Here is a 19,846-nt window from a genome sequence, read left to right on the forward strand (position 1 = left end):
CTGTCTGTCTGGCAAGTGCATGCACCCTATAGCAAAAAAAAAAAAAAAATCTCTCAAAAAGAAAGAAAGAAAGAAAGAAACCATTGTTCCAAGGAGGAGGGAGCCGGTGGTGTTTATTGAGCACCTCCTGTGTACTGGGTAGGAACAAAATCCACCCCGGTCTTCTCCCCAGTCCGCTTGGAAGGCGTGGGCATTATCACACCTACGAACAGGTAGTGCATTCTCTGTTTTCATAAATGGGGAACCCAGACTCCCAGGAGGTGAAGTGACTTGCCCAAGGGCACACAGCCAGTGGTTAGCAAACCTGAGATTCTCATCCAGGTGAGTGTGACTCTAAACCAGATCTTGTTAACACTTCTCTTACCCTGTCCCATGACAAGCTTGCTGCCCTCTAAGATCCTATAACCTAGTTAACCAAACAAGATGCCAGCCTTAAAATAGCTCATGGCAGTACCAAATGCTGCCGAAGACCGCATGTGCCCTAAGACAAAAATCCCTATTAAAAAAAAATGTAGGCATGCCCACATGCACACCTAGCATGTTTTCAAGCCACCAGAACCAACCTGGAAAACAAGGCTCTCGTTTTACAGCTGAGGGCTTACCCACTGAGCCAGCGGCATAGTCCCTGGCAAGGCTAAGCCTGGGGTCCCGCTCTCCCGGCTCCATTCTTGGGCCCACAGGGAGGAGCCCACCCACTGCAGGAAGCTTCCTCCCCCTCCATCTGGATTGGCCATCCTGGAAGCTCCTGGAATAGGGCCCTGCTATGGAGACACCTGGAGCTGATGTGGTGGCCACAGCACCACCTCGTGGCAGCTTCCAGGGGAGTGCTCTTCACAGAGGAATAGGGCTGGGGAACCACTTCCTGCAGCCTCACCGCCTCCAAGCCCGGTCGTGGAGTTTCCAGAAGGCACTTGCTGACAAGAGTCTGCTGACTACCTTTCATTGTGGGCTTGTGCAGAACTTGACAGCTCTTACGTCCTGAGAAATTTCCTCCTTTCTGTTTTAATTGATGGGCATTTATTCGGCACAGAGAGGGGAAAGAACTCGTATTTATGGTGTGCCTGCTGTGACATTACCTTGTGGAACCTTCCCAACGGCCCTGCAACGTCAGGATTCTTGGGCCGTTCTCCACACACACCAGGCCAGCATGGGACCCTGCTGACCCGTTACCAGAGTCCAAGCTCTGCCCATCTGAGAATGGCTGGGCTCTCTGGTAGCCAAGGCCAAAATGTGCCATTGGTTCAGTAAACTTCTTTTTCCAAATGGAAGTCAGGAAGAAATGGACTGGCCACGGACTTTCTTTTTCTTTTTATTTTTTATTATTTTTTTCTTAGAGGTTTTTGCTATAGGGCACATGTGCTCACCAGAAAGACAGAGAGAGACAGAGAGACAGAAAGCGAGAAATCACCCCCATGGGGGATGGCCACACCGCAATCCCTTCTCCTCCAGTCTCCTCTCGGGATCTTGGGCATGCATGCACACGCTCCTAGCGTGAGTTTAAGCCACTGGGTCCGGGACTCGAACCGCGGTCAACTACATGGGAGTCAGGTGACATAGCCCTTACACCGACTGCTGGTCCCAGACTTTCTTTTTATAGGAAAGACAAAGAAAGAAAAATTAAATACTATTAGTGACAAGTCACCATTTTCTTTCTTTCTCTTTTTCTTTCTTTCTTTTCTTTCTAAGTTGTTTCATTTTGTTTTATTTTTGCCATCAGGGCATGTGCACTCACCAGAGAGAGAGAGTGAGATGGAAAGCAAGAAACCACACCCCTGGGGGAGATGGCCACACTGCAATTCCTTCTTTCCCATTCTCTTCCTGGGATTTGGGGCACTCATATGCATAAGCTCGGCATGAATTACAAGCCACCAGGTCTTAGACTCAAACCACAGTCAGCCGTGTGGGAGTCTGGCACCTGGACCAGCATGCCACCTGCTGGCCCCTCACCCTTTCTTGTAATGACCCAAACTGTACAGAATCAGGGTCACGTAGCCTTTTGATTCATAGATAGAATATGTTTTAAGAATTCCACCGCCTCCCACAGGTATGAGGGAGCCCTGCCACAGGGCTGGCTGGGTGGGGAAACCGTGCGTAGAGAGGAGGGAGGGTGGTAACCGAGGTCGGGGTGTGATTCTGTTTCCCAGTTACCTCGGCGGTCCTGGGCCTGGGCTGAGGAGGGCAAGACGCATGCATGTTTATAGGCTGCTGACGGGTACATGGTTGGTGGGAGCCGTTCATGCAAGCAGCTGGCGGATTTCGTTGTCAAATCCCGTCGGTGCGCTGTCCCCACTGGCCTTCGCATCCGTCAGGGTGTCGTTTGTTTCAGAAGTGGAACAGCGATTACGTCCTCGGCAAGGCTTCTACCCACTGGGTCCGGAACTCAAATCGCGGTCGACTACTTGGGACGACTACCTGGCGTCCTCTAAAGCTCTGCCTTAGCTCAGGGCTCCCAAGACCACATCCCCGGAGCTAGCCACCTGCCAATAGCCTGCCGTCATTCTTCACGAGTGTCCCCTCCTCTCTGGTGAGGGTGCGAAGAAACATTACCCAGCTCGGGTATCATCAGGGATTCTTACCTCCTTGCGGTTTCAGATCTACTGTGCACACCTGCAGTAGCTGACCACAAAAGGTGCCAAGTCCCCACCCCTCCCTGTGTTCACACTCTTTGCAGTGTGACCTCAGAGCTGTTCCCATCACTAAGTAGAGTCTTTGCCTCCCTGCTCCTTTTTTTTTTTTTTTAAAGAGAGATTTTTGCTATAGGCTGCATGCGCTCACTGGAGAGACAGAGAGACAGAAAGCGAGAAATCACCCCCCAGGGGAGATGGCCACACTGCAACTTCTCCTCCTCCATTCTCCCCTCGGGATCTTTGGCATACCTGGCATGAGTTTTAAGCTGCCCGGTCCAGGACTCAACCTGCTGTCAACTATGTGGGAGTCCAGTGATGTAACCATTACTCCATCTTCTGGTTCCCCTACTCCTTGATTCTAGGCAGGTTTTGTGACTTGCATTGGCCAATAGAAAGTAGAAGAAATGACATCATGCCATTTTCAGGCCTAGACCTCAAGAGGATTGGCTTCCACTCTCCCCTAGAACCTTGCCACTTGGGGTAAGAACTAGTTCAGGCTCACCCACTAGAGGATGAGAGACTACCCAGTGCGAGCTGTCATCCCAGCCAGCTCTCAGCTTTCCCTCCACCTGGCTGCAGATACATGAGTGAGTCCAGTAGGACTGGCTCTGCCTGGGTAATCCAGCAGGACTGCCCAGCCAATTAGTGGAGTCATGAAAAATAATCAATGATTATCTTAAGCCACTGAGTGTGGGGTGATTTGTTACACAGCAATAGCTAACTGATAGAACACGTATGACATTTTATTTGTGTGTGTGTGTGTGTGTGTGTGTGTGTGCGTAAATGAAACTTCTTGTTCTATACTGGTTCATTTAAATTAGCCTTTCTGAGAGGAAAATTGAGTTCACGTATCAAGGTGTGGGCCAATTGACATTAGCTGTCCACTAAAAACTACAAAGCATGTCATGTTTCACCTTTTCTATTGCTATTTTCTATTGCTATTTTTCTTAGCAATATCTGTTTGCCCACCTCTGGTTTGCCATATAGGCCAGAGATTACGAAGGCAAAAGGTCATTTACCTTTGACTTGGGCCACACTGGGATATTGATCTTCTGGTAAATTTTACCTGCTAATGTGTCTCGTGCATCTGTCAAATCATTTCTGCAGGTGTGTGTGTTCTGTTTCTGATAGACTACTTCAAAAGATGTCATGATTGGGACCAGCAGTTAGCGTAATGGCTATGTCGCTGGACTCCCATGTAGTCGACTGCGGTTCGCGTCCCGGACCCAGTGGCATGCGTGTGCGTGCGTGCCCAAGATCCCAAGAAGAAAATGGAGAAGGGATTGCGGTGTAACCATCCCCCCTGGGGGGTGATTTCTTGCTTTCTGTCTCTCTGTCTCTGTCTGTCTGGCGAGCGCACGCGCCCTATAGCAAAAACCTCTCAAAAAAAAAAAAAGTCATGGTTGTCAAAAGACATATTTTGGTTGAAGATTATATTTGATTGTAATGGAAAATGAGACCAGAGAATAGGAGAGGAAACAGACAAATAACCAAATTCTACCGTGCCACTTACTTACCGTGTGACCTTGAGCTCACTAGCATCTCTGGGGCTAGGCTTTCCCATCCTGAAATGGAGTAATCACGCTGACCTCCTAGTGTTGTCGTCAGGACTAAATGAAATCACAGATTTGTAATCACTTAGTCCTGAGCCGTCCCGAAAATCAGCTGTGGTGATCATCGTGATAAAGAAGAAGAGGAGGGGTGCTGTCTGGTCGTGTGGTGGTTAAGATGGCTGGGCTCCATGGTTAAAGCTCTGGACTCCCACATGTCCAACCACAGTTCGAGTCCTGGACCTGACGGCTTGAGAAATCACACCAGGCGCTTATGCGTACATGCCCAAAGTCCCAAGAGGAGAACGGAGGAGACAGGATTACAACATGGCCATGCCGCTGGGAAGTGGAGGATTCCTCACTTTCCCTCTCTCTGTCTCCAGTACGTACCCTATGGCCAAAACCTTTAAAAAAAAAAAAAAATGGCAGCTGGGTCCCACATGGCCAATTGTGCTGTTGAGTTCCAGACCAAGTGGCTTAGAAAACATGCCAGGCACATGTGCATGCATGCCCAAAATCCCAAGAGCAAAATAGAGGAGACGAGATTGCAGTGTGGCCATTCCCCCCGAAAGGAATTTCTCTCTCTCCTCTCTCTCTCTCTCTCTCTCTCTCTCTTTTTCTCTCATCTCCAGCAAGCATATGCACCCTATAGCAAGTTGAAAAAAAGAGAAAAAAAAAAGAAGAGGAGGAGGAAAAGGAGAAGAGGAGGATTAAGAAATAGAATTCCAGGGAACCAGCAGTTAGCGTAATGGCTATGTCGCTGGACTCCCACGTAGTCGACCGTGGTTCGTGTCCCGGACCCGGTGGCTTAAAACTCACGCCGGGCGCGTGTGCATGCGTGCCCAAGATCCCGAGAGGAGAATGGAGGAGAAGGGATTGCGGCGTGACCATCCCCCCTGGGGGGTGATTTCTCGCTTTCTGTCTCTATGTCTCTCTCTGTCTGTCTGGCGAGCACATGCGCCCTACAGTGAAAATCTCTCAAAAAAAAAAAAAAAAGAAATAGAATTCCAGAATTTTGGTGGGACCTGCAGTTAGCGTAATGGTTATGTCACTGAATTCCCATGTAGTCAACTGCAGTTCAAGTCCTGGACCCCGTGGCTTAAACTCATACTGGGCGCGTGTGCGTGCATGCCCAAGATCCCAAGAGGAGAATGGAGGAGAAGGGATTGCGGCGTGACCATCCCCCCTGGGGGGTGATTTCTCGCTTTCTGTATCTCTGTCTCTCTCTGTCTCTCTGGCGAGCGCACACACCCTGTAGCTTTTTGCTACAAAAAAAGAAAAAATTTTCCAGAACTTTGTTTATAAATAAATAAATAACCCCCTCGGCGGCAAACCCTCTCTCCAGTTCCATTCCCTGCCCCTATGAAGTTAGGCCACCATTGCTGCCTATGATGTTTGCAAGATAAAACCAAGGCAAGAAAGTGTGTCCAGACCCAGAATCGCTAACTCCCACTTTTCAGAAAACTGCCGAGGCTATTAGACACCGACTGAAATACAGGGCAGACTGCGACTCGCTCAGCAGGCTCTTTCATCCCCACGATAGCAGACATCACGTTCAATGTGATTTATTTTCTTTCCACGGAATTGCATCCACCAGTTGCTTTATCCACAGACAAACCCGGCTTCAGGCTCCCAGCAGGGAGCGAGGAGAGGTCAGGCAGTGCGGATTACTTTACAGGGTGCTGGTAATAGCCTTATGAGAATCAAAGAGGAGCGATGAAGGCTTACTCATCCCCTTAAAGAGTTCATCTCAGATCCCGATAATATGTCCCAATAGGCCCCTTTAAGCGATTCTCTCCAGTGTGAACCTCATTCCACTGGGGCGGGGGCGGGAGGAAGACAAAGCCTCCCCTTCCCTGTCTCGGTCCCTCTGTCCCTTCTGTCACTTCTCTCTGTGTGTTTATTGGGTGCACGTGTGTGTGTCAGGGAATGGATTTCTTCTGTGTCCGTGCAGTTCATATTTCCTGCAAGGTCCGTTTTCTGGACCCGCAGAGATAATTTCCTCTGTAGTTTCCCACCTTATCACTCGCCGCACACGCGAACCCCTGCCAAGAGGAAGAAAATCCTCCTTCCTTCCTCCTCAAACGTGAGACCCTTTGGTCTCTGCGGCAGGAGAATCTCATTACTGACAGTGTGGTAGGCCTGGGGGAGTGTGATGTCACCTTCGCCGCCATGTGCTGTGGTTTCTGGGGACTTTCTAGAGGTGACGCTTCCGAAGGCCTCAAAACCTCTGCCCACTGTGTGGACAAAGCGAAATGACAGGTCAGCTTAGGAGTGGTCTGCCCATTGGCAAAGCCCCTCACTGTACCCACGGGTTCTCCATGGGGCTCTAAAAGAGCTGGTCCAGGGATAGCCCCTAGTGCGGTGGCAAAGGGAGCCAGATCCCACAGGGCCAACCATGGTTCAAATCCCAGCCTTGGCAGCTTGAAAGTCATGCCAGATGCGTGTGCATGCGTGCCTAAAATCCTGACAGGATGCAGAGATGGAGGAGAAAGGATTGCAGCATGGCCATGCTCCCCCTCGGCGGATACTTTCCTCTCCCAGTAGCCTTGAGCATGTACATCCTCTGATAGTTGAGATTTTTAAAATTTAACATTTATTTATTTATTTATTTATTTATTTATTGGTTGTGGTTTTCTTTTTCTTTTCTTTTCTTTTTTTTTTTTTGCAGGGGGGGCAGGTTTTTGCTATTGGGTGCGTGTGCTCACCAGAAAGACACAGAGAGACAGAGACAGAAAGCGAGAAATCACCCCCCAGTGGGGATGGCCATGCCTCAATCCCTTCTCCTTTCCGGATCTTGGGCATGCATGCACACGCAACCAGCGTGAGTTTAAGCCACCGGGTCCAGGACTCGAACCACAGTCAACTACATGGGAGTCTAGCAACGTAGCCATTACGCCAACTGCTGGTCCTATATTAGTTGTGGTTTTCAAGCTGCCAGGTCTAGGACTCAGAACTCTGTCAGCCACGTGGGATTCCAGAGCCTTAACCACCGTGCCATGTGCTAGCCCAGTAAAGAACATTCTTTAGGGACCAGCAGATGGTGTAATGGTTACATCGCTGGATTCCCACATGGCCAACCACAGTTCAAGACTCAGACCTGGCAGCTTGAAACTCACACTGGGCACGTGTGCATGTGCGCCCAAAATCCCAAGAGGAGAATAGAGAAGGGATTGCAGCATGACCATCCCCCCGTGATTTCTTGCTTTCTGTCTGTCTCTCCAGCAAGCTCACACACACTATAGCAAAAAAAAAAGAAAATTGTTTAAATGTTTAGTTTTACAAAAGCTCAATTTATATACAACTTTTACAACCAGAGCTATGGCATAAACCAAGTTACTATTGAGAAGAAATTGTCCACTCTTGGTGCTTGGTTTAATCTGAAAAGCAAAAGTGACCACCAGTCTGCTAGGAGTGCCACATGGCGGGATGCTATCTCGGGCCCAGCGGGAACTGCTGGAGGCTCGAGAGCAGCTGGCGAGGCAGGGATGACTGAGCTGCGTCCCGACTGATCAAGCGAGGGTAGTCGTGTGGCAGCGCAGGCGTGCTGCGGACTGCACCCTTCGCCATGGATGAGAAGGGACGTGTCCTCTGTGTGTTAGCACGGTTCAAAGTTAAACACAGAACAAGTAGACGAGGAAGTGCTCCACCCTGGTCACAGCACCCAGCAGCTGCTCTCCAGAGGCTCTGCCCTCGGAGGACCTGTGGTCCTGGTCACTGCTACCCACCACTCGCCACTCACCCCTGCCACTCACCCCATGGCTGAACTCGCAGAGCAGGGCCCGCGGTCCATGGTTGGCTAAAAACAGAGCTGCTGGCTGTAAATGGTTGGGCCCTCTCCAAAGATGGTATCTCAGACACGCCGTGTGTACATACCTGCCGAGTGGGTGGTCCACACGGGGAAAACAGTAGAGATGCCACCGTAACCACGCCACATGCCAGACACTGCCCTGTACGCGGAACCTCGCTCCAACCCGGGAGGGCAGTGTCACTATCATCTCCCCATTTTATAGATGAGGAAGCTGAGGCTTCGAGCTCTTAAAGAACTGACCTCCAGCCTGCCCGGTGCTATGGTGCTTAAGGCATCTGGGTCCCACATGGCCAACCGCGTGGCTCAAGTCCTAGAACCAACAGCTTGAACAATATGCCAGGTGCATGTGTGCATGCCCAAACTCCTAACAGGAGAATGGCGGAAAAAGGATTGTGGCATGGCCATCTCCTTGAGGGGTGCTTTCTCACTTTGCCCTTTTCTCTCTCTCTCTCTCTCTCTCTCTCTCCAGCAAGTGCATATGCCCTATAGCAAAATTTTTAAAAGAAAAAAGGCCAGTAGGTAGTGTACTGGTTAATGCTCTGGATTCCACATAGACGACCACAGTTCAAGTCCTGGACATGGCAGCTTAAAAATCATGCTGGGCGTGTGTGTGTGCGTGCCCAAAATCCTGAGAGGAGACTGGAGGAGAAAGGATCGCAGCATTGCCATCCCACTTTCCCTCTCTCTGCCTCTCTCTGGCAAGTGCACGTACCCTATGGGAAGAAACATTAAAAAGAAAGGAAGGAAGGAAGGAAGGAAGGAAGGAAGGAAGGAAGGAAGAAAGAAAGAACTGACCTCACTTCGTACAGTGGCAAAAAGAGGATTCAAATCCAGGTTTCTTTGTGCCAAAGGCCACTTCAGGCCACTTCCACTGGACCAGTGGTTCCCAGCCTTTTGGATCACGTGGACTCTTTCTAGTGGCAAACACTTCCACAGCCCTGTGGAGCTCACATTCTAGTGGAAGGAAGGAAGGAAGGAAGAAAGAAAGAACTGACCTCACTTCGTACAGTGGCAAAAAGAGGATTCAAATCCAGGTTTCTTTGTGCCAAAGGCCACTTCAGGCCACTTCCACTGGACCAGTGGTTCCCAGCCTTTTGGATCACGTGGACTCTTTCTAGTGGCAAACACTTCCACAGCCCTGTGGAGCTCACATTCTAGTGGGAATCAGACTGTCCATAGATTTTTTTTTTTTAAGAAAAGTGAAGAGTAAATCGGTCAGTGGCAAGTGCTGAGGAAAGACAGAAAGCAGAGGAAGCTCCGGTAGGAGTGGGCGATTCCACGTCCTACCCTGTGGGGGCAGGGAGGCAGTTAGGAGGTGAGGGGAGCAGCTGGGGGAGAGCAGGCCAGTGTGGCTGGAGCAGAGTGAGTCAGGGGAGACTGGGGAGGCCGCCTAGGGCTTCGAGGGCTGTCGCAATGACTTTGACTGGCTCCATAAGCCCGCGACGATTCACAGAGGCGACGTGATCTGACTTCACTGCAGTGTAATTTATATACCAGCGTAAGTCATATACCGGCGTAAGTCATATACCAGCGTAAGTCATATACCAGGGTAAGTCATGTACCGGCGTAAGTCATGTACCGGCGTAAGTCATGTACCGGCGTAAGTCATATACCAGCGTAAGTCATGTACCGGCGTAAGTCATGTACCAGGGTAAGTCATGTACCGGCGTAAGTCATGTACCGGCGTAAGTCATGTACCGGCGTAAGTTATATACCAGTGTGAGTTATATACCAGTGTAATTTATATATGGCCACAGCACAATTCCTTCTCCTCCATTCTCCTTGGGATTTGGAGCATACACGTGCACCTGGCATGATTTTTCAAGCCGCCGGGTCCAGAACTCAAACTGTGTGATCGGCCATTTGGGATCAGTTGCCTTAACCTCCCCGCCGCCTGCTGGCCCCATTTACCTATTTTAAATGTACTATCCAGTGATTTTCTTTCTTATTTTATTTTTTTTTTTGTAAACACACAGCGTTGTGCAACCATAACTCCCAACTCAATTTTAGCACATTTCTTTTTCTTTTTCTTTTTTTTTAAGAGAGGTTTTTGCTATGGGGCATGTGTGCTCACTGGAGAGACAGAGACAGAAAGCGAGAAATCACCCCCCAGAGGGAATGGCCACACCACAATACCTTCTCCGTTCTCCTCTCGGGATTTTGGGCACGCATGCACACGCACCCAGTGTGAGTTTTTAAGCCACCGGGTATGGGACTTGAACCGTGAGAGTCCAGCGATGTAATCATTACTCTATCTGCTGATCCCAATTTTAGCACATTTCTATCATCCCAAAAAGACATCTGATGCCTATGACTTACATTTTAAAGAGATCACGTTGGTTCTTGTATTAAGAATGAAAATAAGAGGTAAAAGCAAAGAAAGCACTAGAGAGAAGCGGTTTCCTCTGTACATGTTGATGATGAAAAGTGAAAGGGGGTGAAAGAACAATGGGAGTGATTAAGCTTTTCTTTCTTAACTATTGGAGGTTGGGAGCCTCTTTAATGCTAACATTATAACAGGGTAAAAGGCCTTCAGCTCTAACAGTAACAGTAGAATACTAAGAATACCCAGAACTGTTTTAAAAATGAGAAACTCAAGCATAAATGCCGCGCATGTCAGTGACTCTTAAACTTGCAGATAATCTCTGTCCTCTTTTACATAAAACGTCTGAATATTTATAAAGCAAAAGAACTACCTTAATATCTTTTAAAATTCACAAGCTGATGGTAGCAGGAGGAATAAATTCAAACTTGTTTCACTGAACACTCATTGTACCTGCAGCAAAAAGACTCTTCTCGTGTTAGTGATTATGAAAATGTGAACTTCTGGTTTCTTTCCTTGGTTTTGAAAAGTGAAGAAGTGGGACCAGCAGATGGCATAATGGTTATGTTGTTGGACTTCCACATGGCCAATCACGGTTCAAGTCCCGGACCCAGTGGCTTGAGAGTCACACTGGGTGCGTGTGCGTGTGTGCCCGAGATCCTGAGAGGAGAATGGAGGAGAGACTGTGGCGTGGCCATCCCCCCCTGAGGGGTGATTTCTCACTTTCTGTCTCTCTGTCTCTTTCTGTTTCTCTGGTGATGTATGTGCCCTATAGCAAAATTCTCTCTCTAAAAAGAAAGAAAGGAAGAAAGAAAGAAAAAGAAAGAAGGAAGGAAGGAAGGAAGGAGAAAGAGAGAGAGAGAGAGAAAGAGAAAGAAGAGAAAAGAAGAATGAGGGTGTCTGTACCTACCAACTCACATCACGACCCGAGAGAGCTGTCCCCATGGATGGGGCCTGCTTGACACTAGAAGTGGCACTGGGTGAGAATTTTCTGTATTTTGACTTTAAAGTCTGGTATTATAATGTTTTGGACCAAAGAGTGTATTTAGACTTCCTTTCCCTCTGCAGCAGCTACTACTGTAGAGGCCATTGTCTACATCCTCCTAGCACAGGCTCCCCCAGGCCTGTTCCCTTCCAGGAATGGTCGGCTAGTGAGGGCCTCCGACCTCCGGCCAGGGTTCTACCTTGGCGGTGTAAGGCGCTCTTGCCGACGTCCCTTAGCTAACCGCTGTGCGTTGCTGACAGCCTGCTGCGCAGCTACGTCCAGTGTACCACCCTGCAGAGAGCAGCTCCTCCCTAAACCGTAAGAGCACACGTGGCAGGCCCAGGCCTCCGTGCAGCAGTCACACAGCCCTCTGCAAGGCAGACCCACATGGGAAGGTCCCAGGTCAGCTTCCAGAGACCTCCCTGAACAGACCAGGCACAACCGCCCAATCCGGGCTGGCCGAGGCTGAGGGGTGTCGTGGCGTGGACACCCTGTTGAGAGTCTCTCTCTCTCTCTCTTCCCCCACGCCTTTCTTGCTCACAGAAAGAATAAATAAATGTTTTTTAAATGCACATCTGAGCTGGCAACAGTCTAAGGCTAGGAGAGGGTGTCCAGCAGGCAGCTACCAGCAGGCCTCAGAGTTGGGCACATGCCTTTCCAGCGTACCATCCACCTGGCGTGGCTTGGCTTGAGGCTGTTCTGTGAGGTTCACCTGCTCGCGTCAGTTCAAGGTCACTTTCTTGCTTCTACAGTTTTCCATCCTCCCATTGCTTGGGAGTGCTGCTATTACCACTGCTGGCCACAAAGCGGTGCAGCCCCTCAGCGTTCAGCACCTTGGTGGAAAAGCCATCTGGGCCCTTTAGGGAGGCAAGATTCTGTTGGACAGAGACGGTGCCCTGAGTGGCCAGCCCCCAGAGAGCTGCTGAGCTCAGGGGTTAGCCCTGGATCCACCATTTTGCACTCTGGGAACAAAGATAACCTGCATGTTGGGACCAAAAGATGGTGTAATGATTACATCACTGGACTCCCACAGAGTCAAACATGGTTCGAGTCCTGGACCCGGTACCTTAAAACTCACACTGGGTGCTTGTGTGTGCATGCCCAAAATTCTGAGAGGAGAATAGAGGAGAAGGGATTGTGGCATGGTCATCCCCTTGGGGGGTAAGTTCTTGCTTTCTGTCTCTCTCTCTCTGCGCCCTATAGCAAAAATCTCTGTCTTAAAAAAAATAAAATAAAAAATAACCTGCAGTGATCACTGTGCTTCGTGTTGTTGCTGCAAACAGCAGAGAGAATGGCTCCAGGGACCTGCAGTTCTTCAGGACCCAGCTTTATTCTCACTGGCTGTGTGACCTGGGGCAGACCCCATCCCGTCTGAGCCTGTCTCCTCCTCTGACAAGGGAAGAGATTGGAGCGTAGTCTTACTGATCGCTAAGGGCCCTCCCAGCAACCGCGCGGCCGGCAGCAGCAACGCCTGCAGTGCCCCTTCCAGTGAGGGCGGCAGCCATCCTCACTATGCAGCGCCGGCCACCAGCTTGCTGGAGTTTTAAATCCTGCCGCCAGGTTACTGTCTCCCTGGAAGCAAAGAGTGAAATCAGAACTCTAGTTTTTAAGTATTTTCTTTCTTTTTATTTGCTTATTTCTTCTGTGAACGAATGACAGAGGGAGTGCTCAGACCCCAATAGGGTCCTGACACCACGATCCGTCCCCAGCCTCAGCAGCCCCAAATCGTAGGCACACACGTGCCTAGCACTCTCGGGAAGGTCTCGGTGTGGACCAGGAATGTCCACGCATGAGTCAGCATCACGTCTGCCGTCTGCTGCTGCACCACCATCCAGACCCTGACCAGGATTCCGCACCACAGAAATTTTTTTCTTTGTTTTAGGTTTTTGCCATAGGCTGTGTGCACTCACCAGAGAGATAAGGGGGGGGTGAGAAATCACACATCCCTTCTCCATTTTCCTCTCAAGATTTTGGGCACACATGCACACACACCCTGCTGAGTCCGGGCTCAAACCATGATCAGCCATGTGGAAGTCCAGCACCTTAACCACCATGCCGCCTACTGGCCCCCAGAGGGCGGGGTCTACTGTTTACTGCAGCAACACAAAGCACAGTGATCACATGCAGGTTGTCATTGCTCCCAGGGTGCCAAATGGTGGACCCCGAGCTCTCCGAGGCGGAGGAGCGCTCACAGAGCTTCCTTTACAGGGGTTCTCAAACTCTTGCTAGCCTGGAACCCCATTCAGACCAATGCTGCCATGGAAGCCGGAACAGAAAATGGAAGTGCTCCAGGGAGAAGCCAGAGCCCAGAGAGAAGAAATCAGCTGTCCTGTGTCGCTCAGCAAGCGAACCGCAGAGGTGGCACCGTCCCCGGAGTGAGCGAGGGGTACAGGAACTCAGTCATAGTCGGAGCCAGGCAGTGGTGCAGGGCCAGGAAGGGGCACACAGACTCCCACATGCTTTTGCTGTGCAGGGTTTACCCACATTGTGACCTAATCCTCGTGAGACCCCACAGGCCTCTTCTGAGCTCAGAGAAGTTAAGCAACTTGGCTCAGGTCACATACCTCAAAAGTGGCTAAGCTGGGACTCGAGCTCAGTGTCACAGGCCATGCCCTGGCTTTCCTGGTGGACAGAAGCTTATCCACTCACTCACTCACTCATTCGAATCTTTTTTTTTTTTTTTTGAGAGGTTTTTCACTATAGGGTGCGTGTGCTCACCAGACAGACAGAGAGAGACATAGAGACAGAAAGCGAGAAATCACCCCCCAGGGGGGATGGTCACACTGCAATCCCTTCTCCTCCATTCTCCTCTCGGGATCTTGGGCACGCACACATACGTGCCCGGCGTGAGTTTTAAGCCACCGGGTCCAGGACGCGAACCGCGGTCGACTACGTGGGAGTCCAGCGACATAGCCATTACGCTAACTGCTGGTTCCCACTCATTCGAATCTTGATCGAGCACCAAGTATGTACCAGGCATGCTGTAGGCCTGTCATAGAGCTGTGGACCAGGTGGCTGAGGAAGTGGGCCGTAGAGTGCCTGCCCTGGTTGCACCTCGGTGTTAAAGGAGGAGAAAGATGGTCAACAAATGACAGGAGGCAAGAAAACTGAAGCAGAAAGAGGGCTGTGACAGAGTGGGGTGCGTGTGCACCTCTCTTTCATCTGGAGCCGTGTTCTCAAGGCATGGTCCACATGCCCATCTCTGTACTGTTGGTTTCCAGTCTGCAACCAGAGTAAAGAAATATTGCTTCTCAGTGCCAGCAGGTGGCATGGGGCTTAAGGTGTTGGACTCCCACATGGCTGACTGCAGTTCAAATCCCAGACCTGGTGGCTTGAAAATCACACTGGGCACTTGTGTGTGGTGCCCAGAATCCCAGGAGAATGGAGAAGAAGGGATTGCAGCATGGCCATCCCCCCAAGGGGTGACTTCTCACTTTCTTTCTCACTGTCTCTGTCTCTTTCCAGTGAACGCACATGCCTTACGGGAAAAATCTAAAAGAAAAGAGAAATACTGCTTCTCTGTTTGTATATTTATAGGACAAACATATCGCACTTTGGCCCTGGCCTGAAATATTTCTGAATATTAGGTCAGGGCGGCTGGCACGTGCATGCCCTGCCCCTGGGACCCTTGGCCACAGCTCCCCGTCACCCTCTCCTTACCATCAGGCTGCACAGACCCTGGGGAACTTGCTGTCATTGGGCCTCCCGCCTGGCATGTGCGAGCGTGCAGCGCCTGTTAGTCACCCCTGCGGCGAGTCCACAGCTGATGAGAGCTTTGTGCACGGTGGAAGGAGCTGTCTCCAACTCAGGCTGCGTCACTCACTAGCCGCGTGTCCTTGCACACGTCTGTGGTTTTCCTTAACTCTAAGATGGGGCACTGGTGTTTTGCAGGGATAGATCAAGCACATGACAGGCTTGGTCCAGGGCCTAGAGCTCAGTAAGTGCAAACCTCTGTTTTTGTGCATGTGTGTGTGCCATGTGCACATATGTGTGCATGTACGCGTGTGACATGTGTCTCCTCCCCTGCTGGTGGGGAGTGCAGCCCAGAACCCACTGTGGCCCAGGAGACTGACAGCTTTTCCTGGGTCTCTCCCCAGATTGCCAAGGGGTCATCGAGGACGTCGTCTTGCTGGGTGCGCCCGTGGAAGGAGACGCCAAGCACTGGGAGCCTTTCCGGAAGGTGGTGTCCGGAAGGATCGTCAACGGCTACTGCAGGTGTGTCCCAACCGCACGTCAGCGAGGGGTCAACAGTGGTTATCGAGCAGCCGATGTCCCTGTACTGGGGACGCATAGCTTAGGTGGGACCAAGGCCTGGCCCCTGTCCTGGAGGTCCCAGGACCTGGCCAAGCAGTGTGGCCCTGCTAGGAACAATGTCGAAGCCAGGTGTTCTACCCTGGGAAGCAGCTGTCCCATAGGATGATTGACAGCGGAGGAAAGACCCTGAAGAGCCTGTGTCAGCCCTGAGACCGTCTCATTTCTCCCTTCTTTCGGGATTTGGAGCACACATGCACACAAGTGTGTCCAGTGTGTTTCTAACCGTGCAGTCAGCTATGCGGGATCCAGCCACCTTAACCACCCCGTAACTGTTTTTATAATAGCATGTGCACACCCCTGAGGGAGAGCGCCGTCAGCAGGGCCTCATTACTCTGTGACCCCCTTTCCCCAGTCCTCTAGCTCATCAGGGTATTGGGGCACCCCCGTGGCCCCCAGCATGTTTTCTAGCTATCTTGGGATCCAAACCTATGATCAACCATGGGGTTCTCCATCACTGTAGGCCACACTGCCCACAGACTGCCACAGAGGCTGGGCCTGTAGAAACAAACCTTTTTCTCTTTTTTTAAGTTTTTGCCATACGGCATGTTTGCTTGCTGGAAGGGGGAGAGAGAGAGACAGAGAGAGGGAACGTGAAAAATCACTCCCCGGGGGGGGTGGTCTCGCCACAGTCCCTTTGCCTCTATTCTCCTTTCAGGATTTCAGGCATACATGCACACACACCTGGCATGATTTTCAAACTGCCAGGGCTGGCACTTGAACTGCAGTCAGCTATGTGGGAATCCAACACCTTAACCACCACGCCACCTGCCGTGGTGGCCCAATGACAGACAGCAAGCTCCCCAGGGTCTGTGCAGCCTGGTGGTAAGGAGAGGGTGACGGGGAGCTGCGGCCAAGGGTCCCAGGGGCACTGAGAAACCAACACATTCGTGAGACTCCCTTTATTGTGATGCTTGCTTCATTGCCGTGGTCTGGAGCAGAACCTGCAATGTCTCTGAGGTAGGACTGTGTTTTGTCATCACCATCAGCCACTTGGGATATTCATTCCCCAGATGCTTAGTGAGCACCAACCTCCTGCCAGGCACCAGGGTGGGCCGCAACAAGGGGCAAGACCCAGCCCAGCCTCATGGACTCATGCCCAGCAGGGAAGAGAGGCAGGAAAGCAGACGGCTGCAGCTGGATACACAGAAGCTTGGTGACACCAGAATCTAAGCGCTCTGACAATCGGCAGGTTTTTCCCCAGGTTTAATGCAAATTCACTTAGTGACAAACTTGCCCTGAGCTGATGAGGTGCAGTGATGGGCTTTACTTTTCCCACTGTGCTTCTGGGCCACGTGACAAGGAAACCATCTTAGCCCTTTCCAGAACAGTTTGGGTATGTGGGCTCCAGTATAGCCAGGTGATCTTTCTAAAGTCCCCAATGTGGGACCAGACAGAGGTGCAGCAATAAAACATGATGCTCTGTGAGACTGAGCCATGTGGGAAGGTCCCGTGTTCACAGCCAGGGACCTCCCTGAGTCCCGCCAGGCACGGGCGTGCCCATGATCTGAGGCTGGCTGAGGCTGGGGGTGATTGGTGGCATTAAGGCCCTGTTCGAGGTGGGGCCAGCAGGCAGCATGATGGTTAAGGAAGCATGGTTGGCCCACATGGCCAATCACTATTCAAATCCTGAACCCGGTGGCTTGAAAACCATGCTGGTGTGTGTGTGTGTGTGTGTGTGTGTGTGTGTGTGTGTGTGTGTGTGTGCCCAAAATCCCAGGAAAAGAAGGAGTTGGGGCGTGGTCCTCCTCTCTGGGGGAGGAGGGTCTCACTCTGCATCTCACTGTCTTTCTCTTCTTTCTCCAGCAAGTGTGTGCACCTTTTAAAAAACCTTTTTAAAAAAGGACCCTGTTGGGAGTACTATGTGTCTCTCTTTGTCTCTCTGTCTCTCTCACCTATGGAAGAGAGAATTTTTTTTTTTTAAATCCAGAGCATTATGGATCCTGAAACATGATAGGTTCCCAAGGATGTTGGATAAGGGACCCATATTCAGAATATCTTTGCTTCAAAAACAGAAAATGTAGAGTAAGTCATCCAGAGCAGGTCACCTCAAAGGACATTGAACGTTTAACATGGGGCTGGCAAGCGGCACGGTGGTTAAGGCACTGGACTCCCAGAAGGCCAACCACAGTTCAAGTCCCAGACCTGGCAGCTTGCTTTCTCACTTTCCCTTTGTCTCTCTCTGGTCAAATTAAAAAATAATAGTGACGATGATGAATAAAATTAAATAATTCTAAAAAAAGGAAAAGAAAGAAAGAAACAGCAAGGTTGGGTGATTAGTTGTAGCTGGCCAAAAGAGAAAGAAAAAAACAAGGGATCAACAGGTGGCGTGGTGGTTGAGGGCGCTGGATTCCCACATGGCCAAGTACAGTTCTAGTCTTGGACCTGGCGGCTTGCTCTCTCGCTTGCTCACTCTCTCTCTCTCTCTCTCTCTGACTGATCAAATGAATAATAATAATAATAATAATAAATAAATAAAGTTAAACAAAATAATTTTTAAAAAAAGACTCGAGGGCTTTAACAGGAGAGGCCTGACTCCCTTAACACCATGTAAACATAACACTGGAGCAGGCGCCATGGTGCAACAGAGCTGCTCTGGAGAGGCCAAATCCCACACAGCAACTGCAGTTTAAATCCCTGGCCCAGTCAGTCTGAAATGCTCTGGGCGCCCACTTGAGAGCTGGAGATTGGGTGGACTGGAGGAGACAGGAGGAAGGGGCTCACCATGTGCCCCTGTGAGGGTGTTCCTCTCCATGTCTCTCTCTGTTTCTGTCTCTCTTATGTGAATGCACTCTATTTTAGATAAAATAAATACGTTTTTTTTTAAGTTTAGAAAAGTGAGGCTGAAACATTTGCAAGAGAAGTGGCTGATTCCTCTGGGCTAGTGGATTTTGCAGCAGGAAACTGGAAAGGCTGCACAGGAACTCAGTGAGAGACGAGAGCTGGAGCAAGAGTCAGTAGCTCGGAGGCTCCTGGGAGACGGCAGGAGCCAGAGAGACTGGCATGTGCGTTCCCTGAGGGGCGGAGCATGGAGGAAGGCAAAAGTGCTGGGCTGCAGCCGCTAAGCTGAGGAGTGCACTCAGGGAGGAGGAACAGGCTCCAGCCCGAGGTTAGGAGAAGCTCGGAGGCACTCAGCAAGCTGCATGCCGAGACCTTAGACTGGGCATGAGGACACAGAGATGGACAGGTGAGAAGAGCTCCCATCTAATAGAAAGAACTCATATGGAAACGGATTTTAAAAAAGTATAACTGCAATAATGGGGGGGAGGGCCAGCAGGTGGCATAATAGTTAGGGCACTGGACTCCCACAGGGCAGACTACAGTTCAAATCCCAGACCTAGCAGCTTGCTTTCTCTCTCTCTTATGTCAAATTTAATAACAATAATAATAAATTCAATTGGGACCAGCAGTTAGCGTAATGGCTATGTCTCTGGACTCCCACATAGTCGACCGCGATTCACATCCCGGACCCGGTGGCTTGAAACTCACACCAGGCGTGTGTGCATACATGCCCAAGATCCTGAGAGGAGAAAGGAGAAGGGATTGTGGCATGACCATCCCCCCTGGGGGGTGATTTCTCGCTTTCTGTCTCTCTGTCTCTCTCTGTCTGTCTGGCGAGTGCACGCGCCCTACAGCAAACCCCTCTTTTAAAAAAAAATGGTCTAATGGGCCCAGCCACAGTGTCACAGGAAGTAAGGTGCCATTGCATAATAGTGGAGCCATGTGGGCAGGCCTGGGGTTCAGATCCCAGGTTGGCCTTAACACACCTGGTGTGCCCACAGTGCACCCATGATCCTGGCTGGCTGGAAGGCCAGGGGAGGATCGCGGCATGACAAGACCCTGTGGAGTCTCTCTCTCTAAACAGACTTAAAAACCTCAATAATGCAGCAACGGGCGGAAGACCCGGCAAGTGCCAGGCTCGACCCCTTGGCTCAGTTCTTAGAATCAGGATATGGGGAGCTGGCAGGTGGCATGGTCGGTAAGGGCACAGGACTCCCCACATAACTGACCACAGTTCCAGTCTCAGATCTGGTGGCTTGCTTTCTCACTTTCCCTTTCTCTCTCTCTCTTTCACTCTATCCCTCTCTGGTCAAATTAAAATAAGTAAATAAATAAAGTTAAATAAAATAATTCTTAAAAAAAAAAAAAAAGAATCAAGATATGGTAGAAAGAACGAAGAGGACCAGCTGGTGGCATGGGGGTTAAGGCGGCGAAAACCCAAAATGGCCAACGGTGGGG

At 50.5% G+C, this 19,846-nt stretch overlaps 1 protein-coding gene across 4 annotated transcripts in view; it reads left to right on the forward strand.

The window, feature by feature from the left end:
- TMCO4 (transmembrane and coiled-coil domains 4) overlaps positions 1-19,846 on the forward strand; it is a 141,611-nt gene that overhangs the window by 106,389 nt on the left and 15,376 nt on the right. For all 4 annotated transcript variants that reach the window (XR_003548875.1, XM_027770602.1, XM_027770603.1 and 1 more), the window contains one exon: positions 15,394-15,511. Coding sequence is in view for 3 of the 4 variants with exons in the window: in XM_027770602.1 (XP_027626403.1) it covers positions 15,394-15,511 (118 nt within the window). In the remaining variant the exon portion in view is untranslated. The remainder of the gene's footprint in view (positions 1-15,393; positions 15,512-19,846) is intronic.

This window comes from Tupaia chinensis, unplaced genomic scaffold, assembly GCF_000334495.1.
Source record: "Tupaia chinensis unplaced genomic scaffold, TupChi_1.0 Scaffold000146_1, whole genome shotgun sequence".
Lineage (NCBI taxonomy): Eukaryota > Metazoa > Chordata > Mammalia > Scandentia > Tupaiidae > Tupaia > Tupaia belangeri.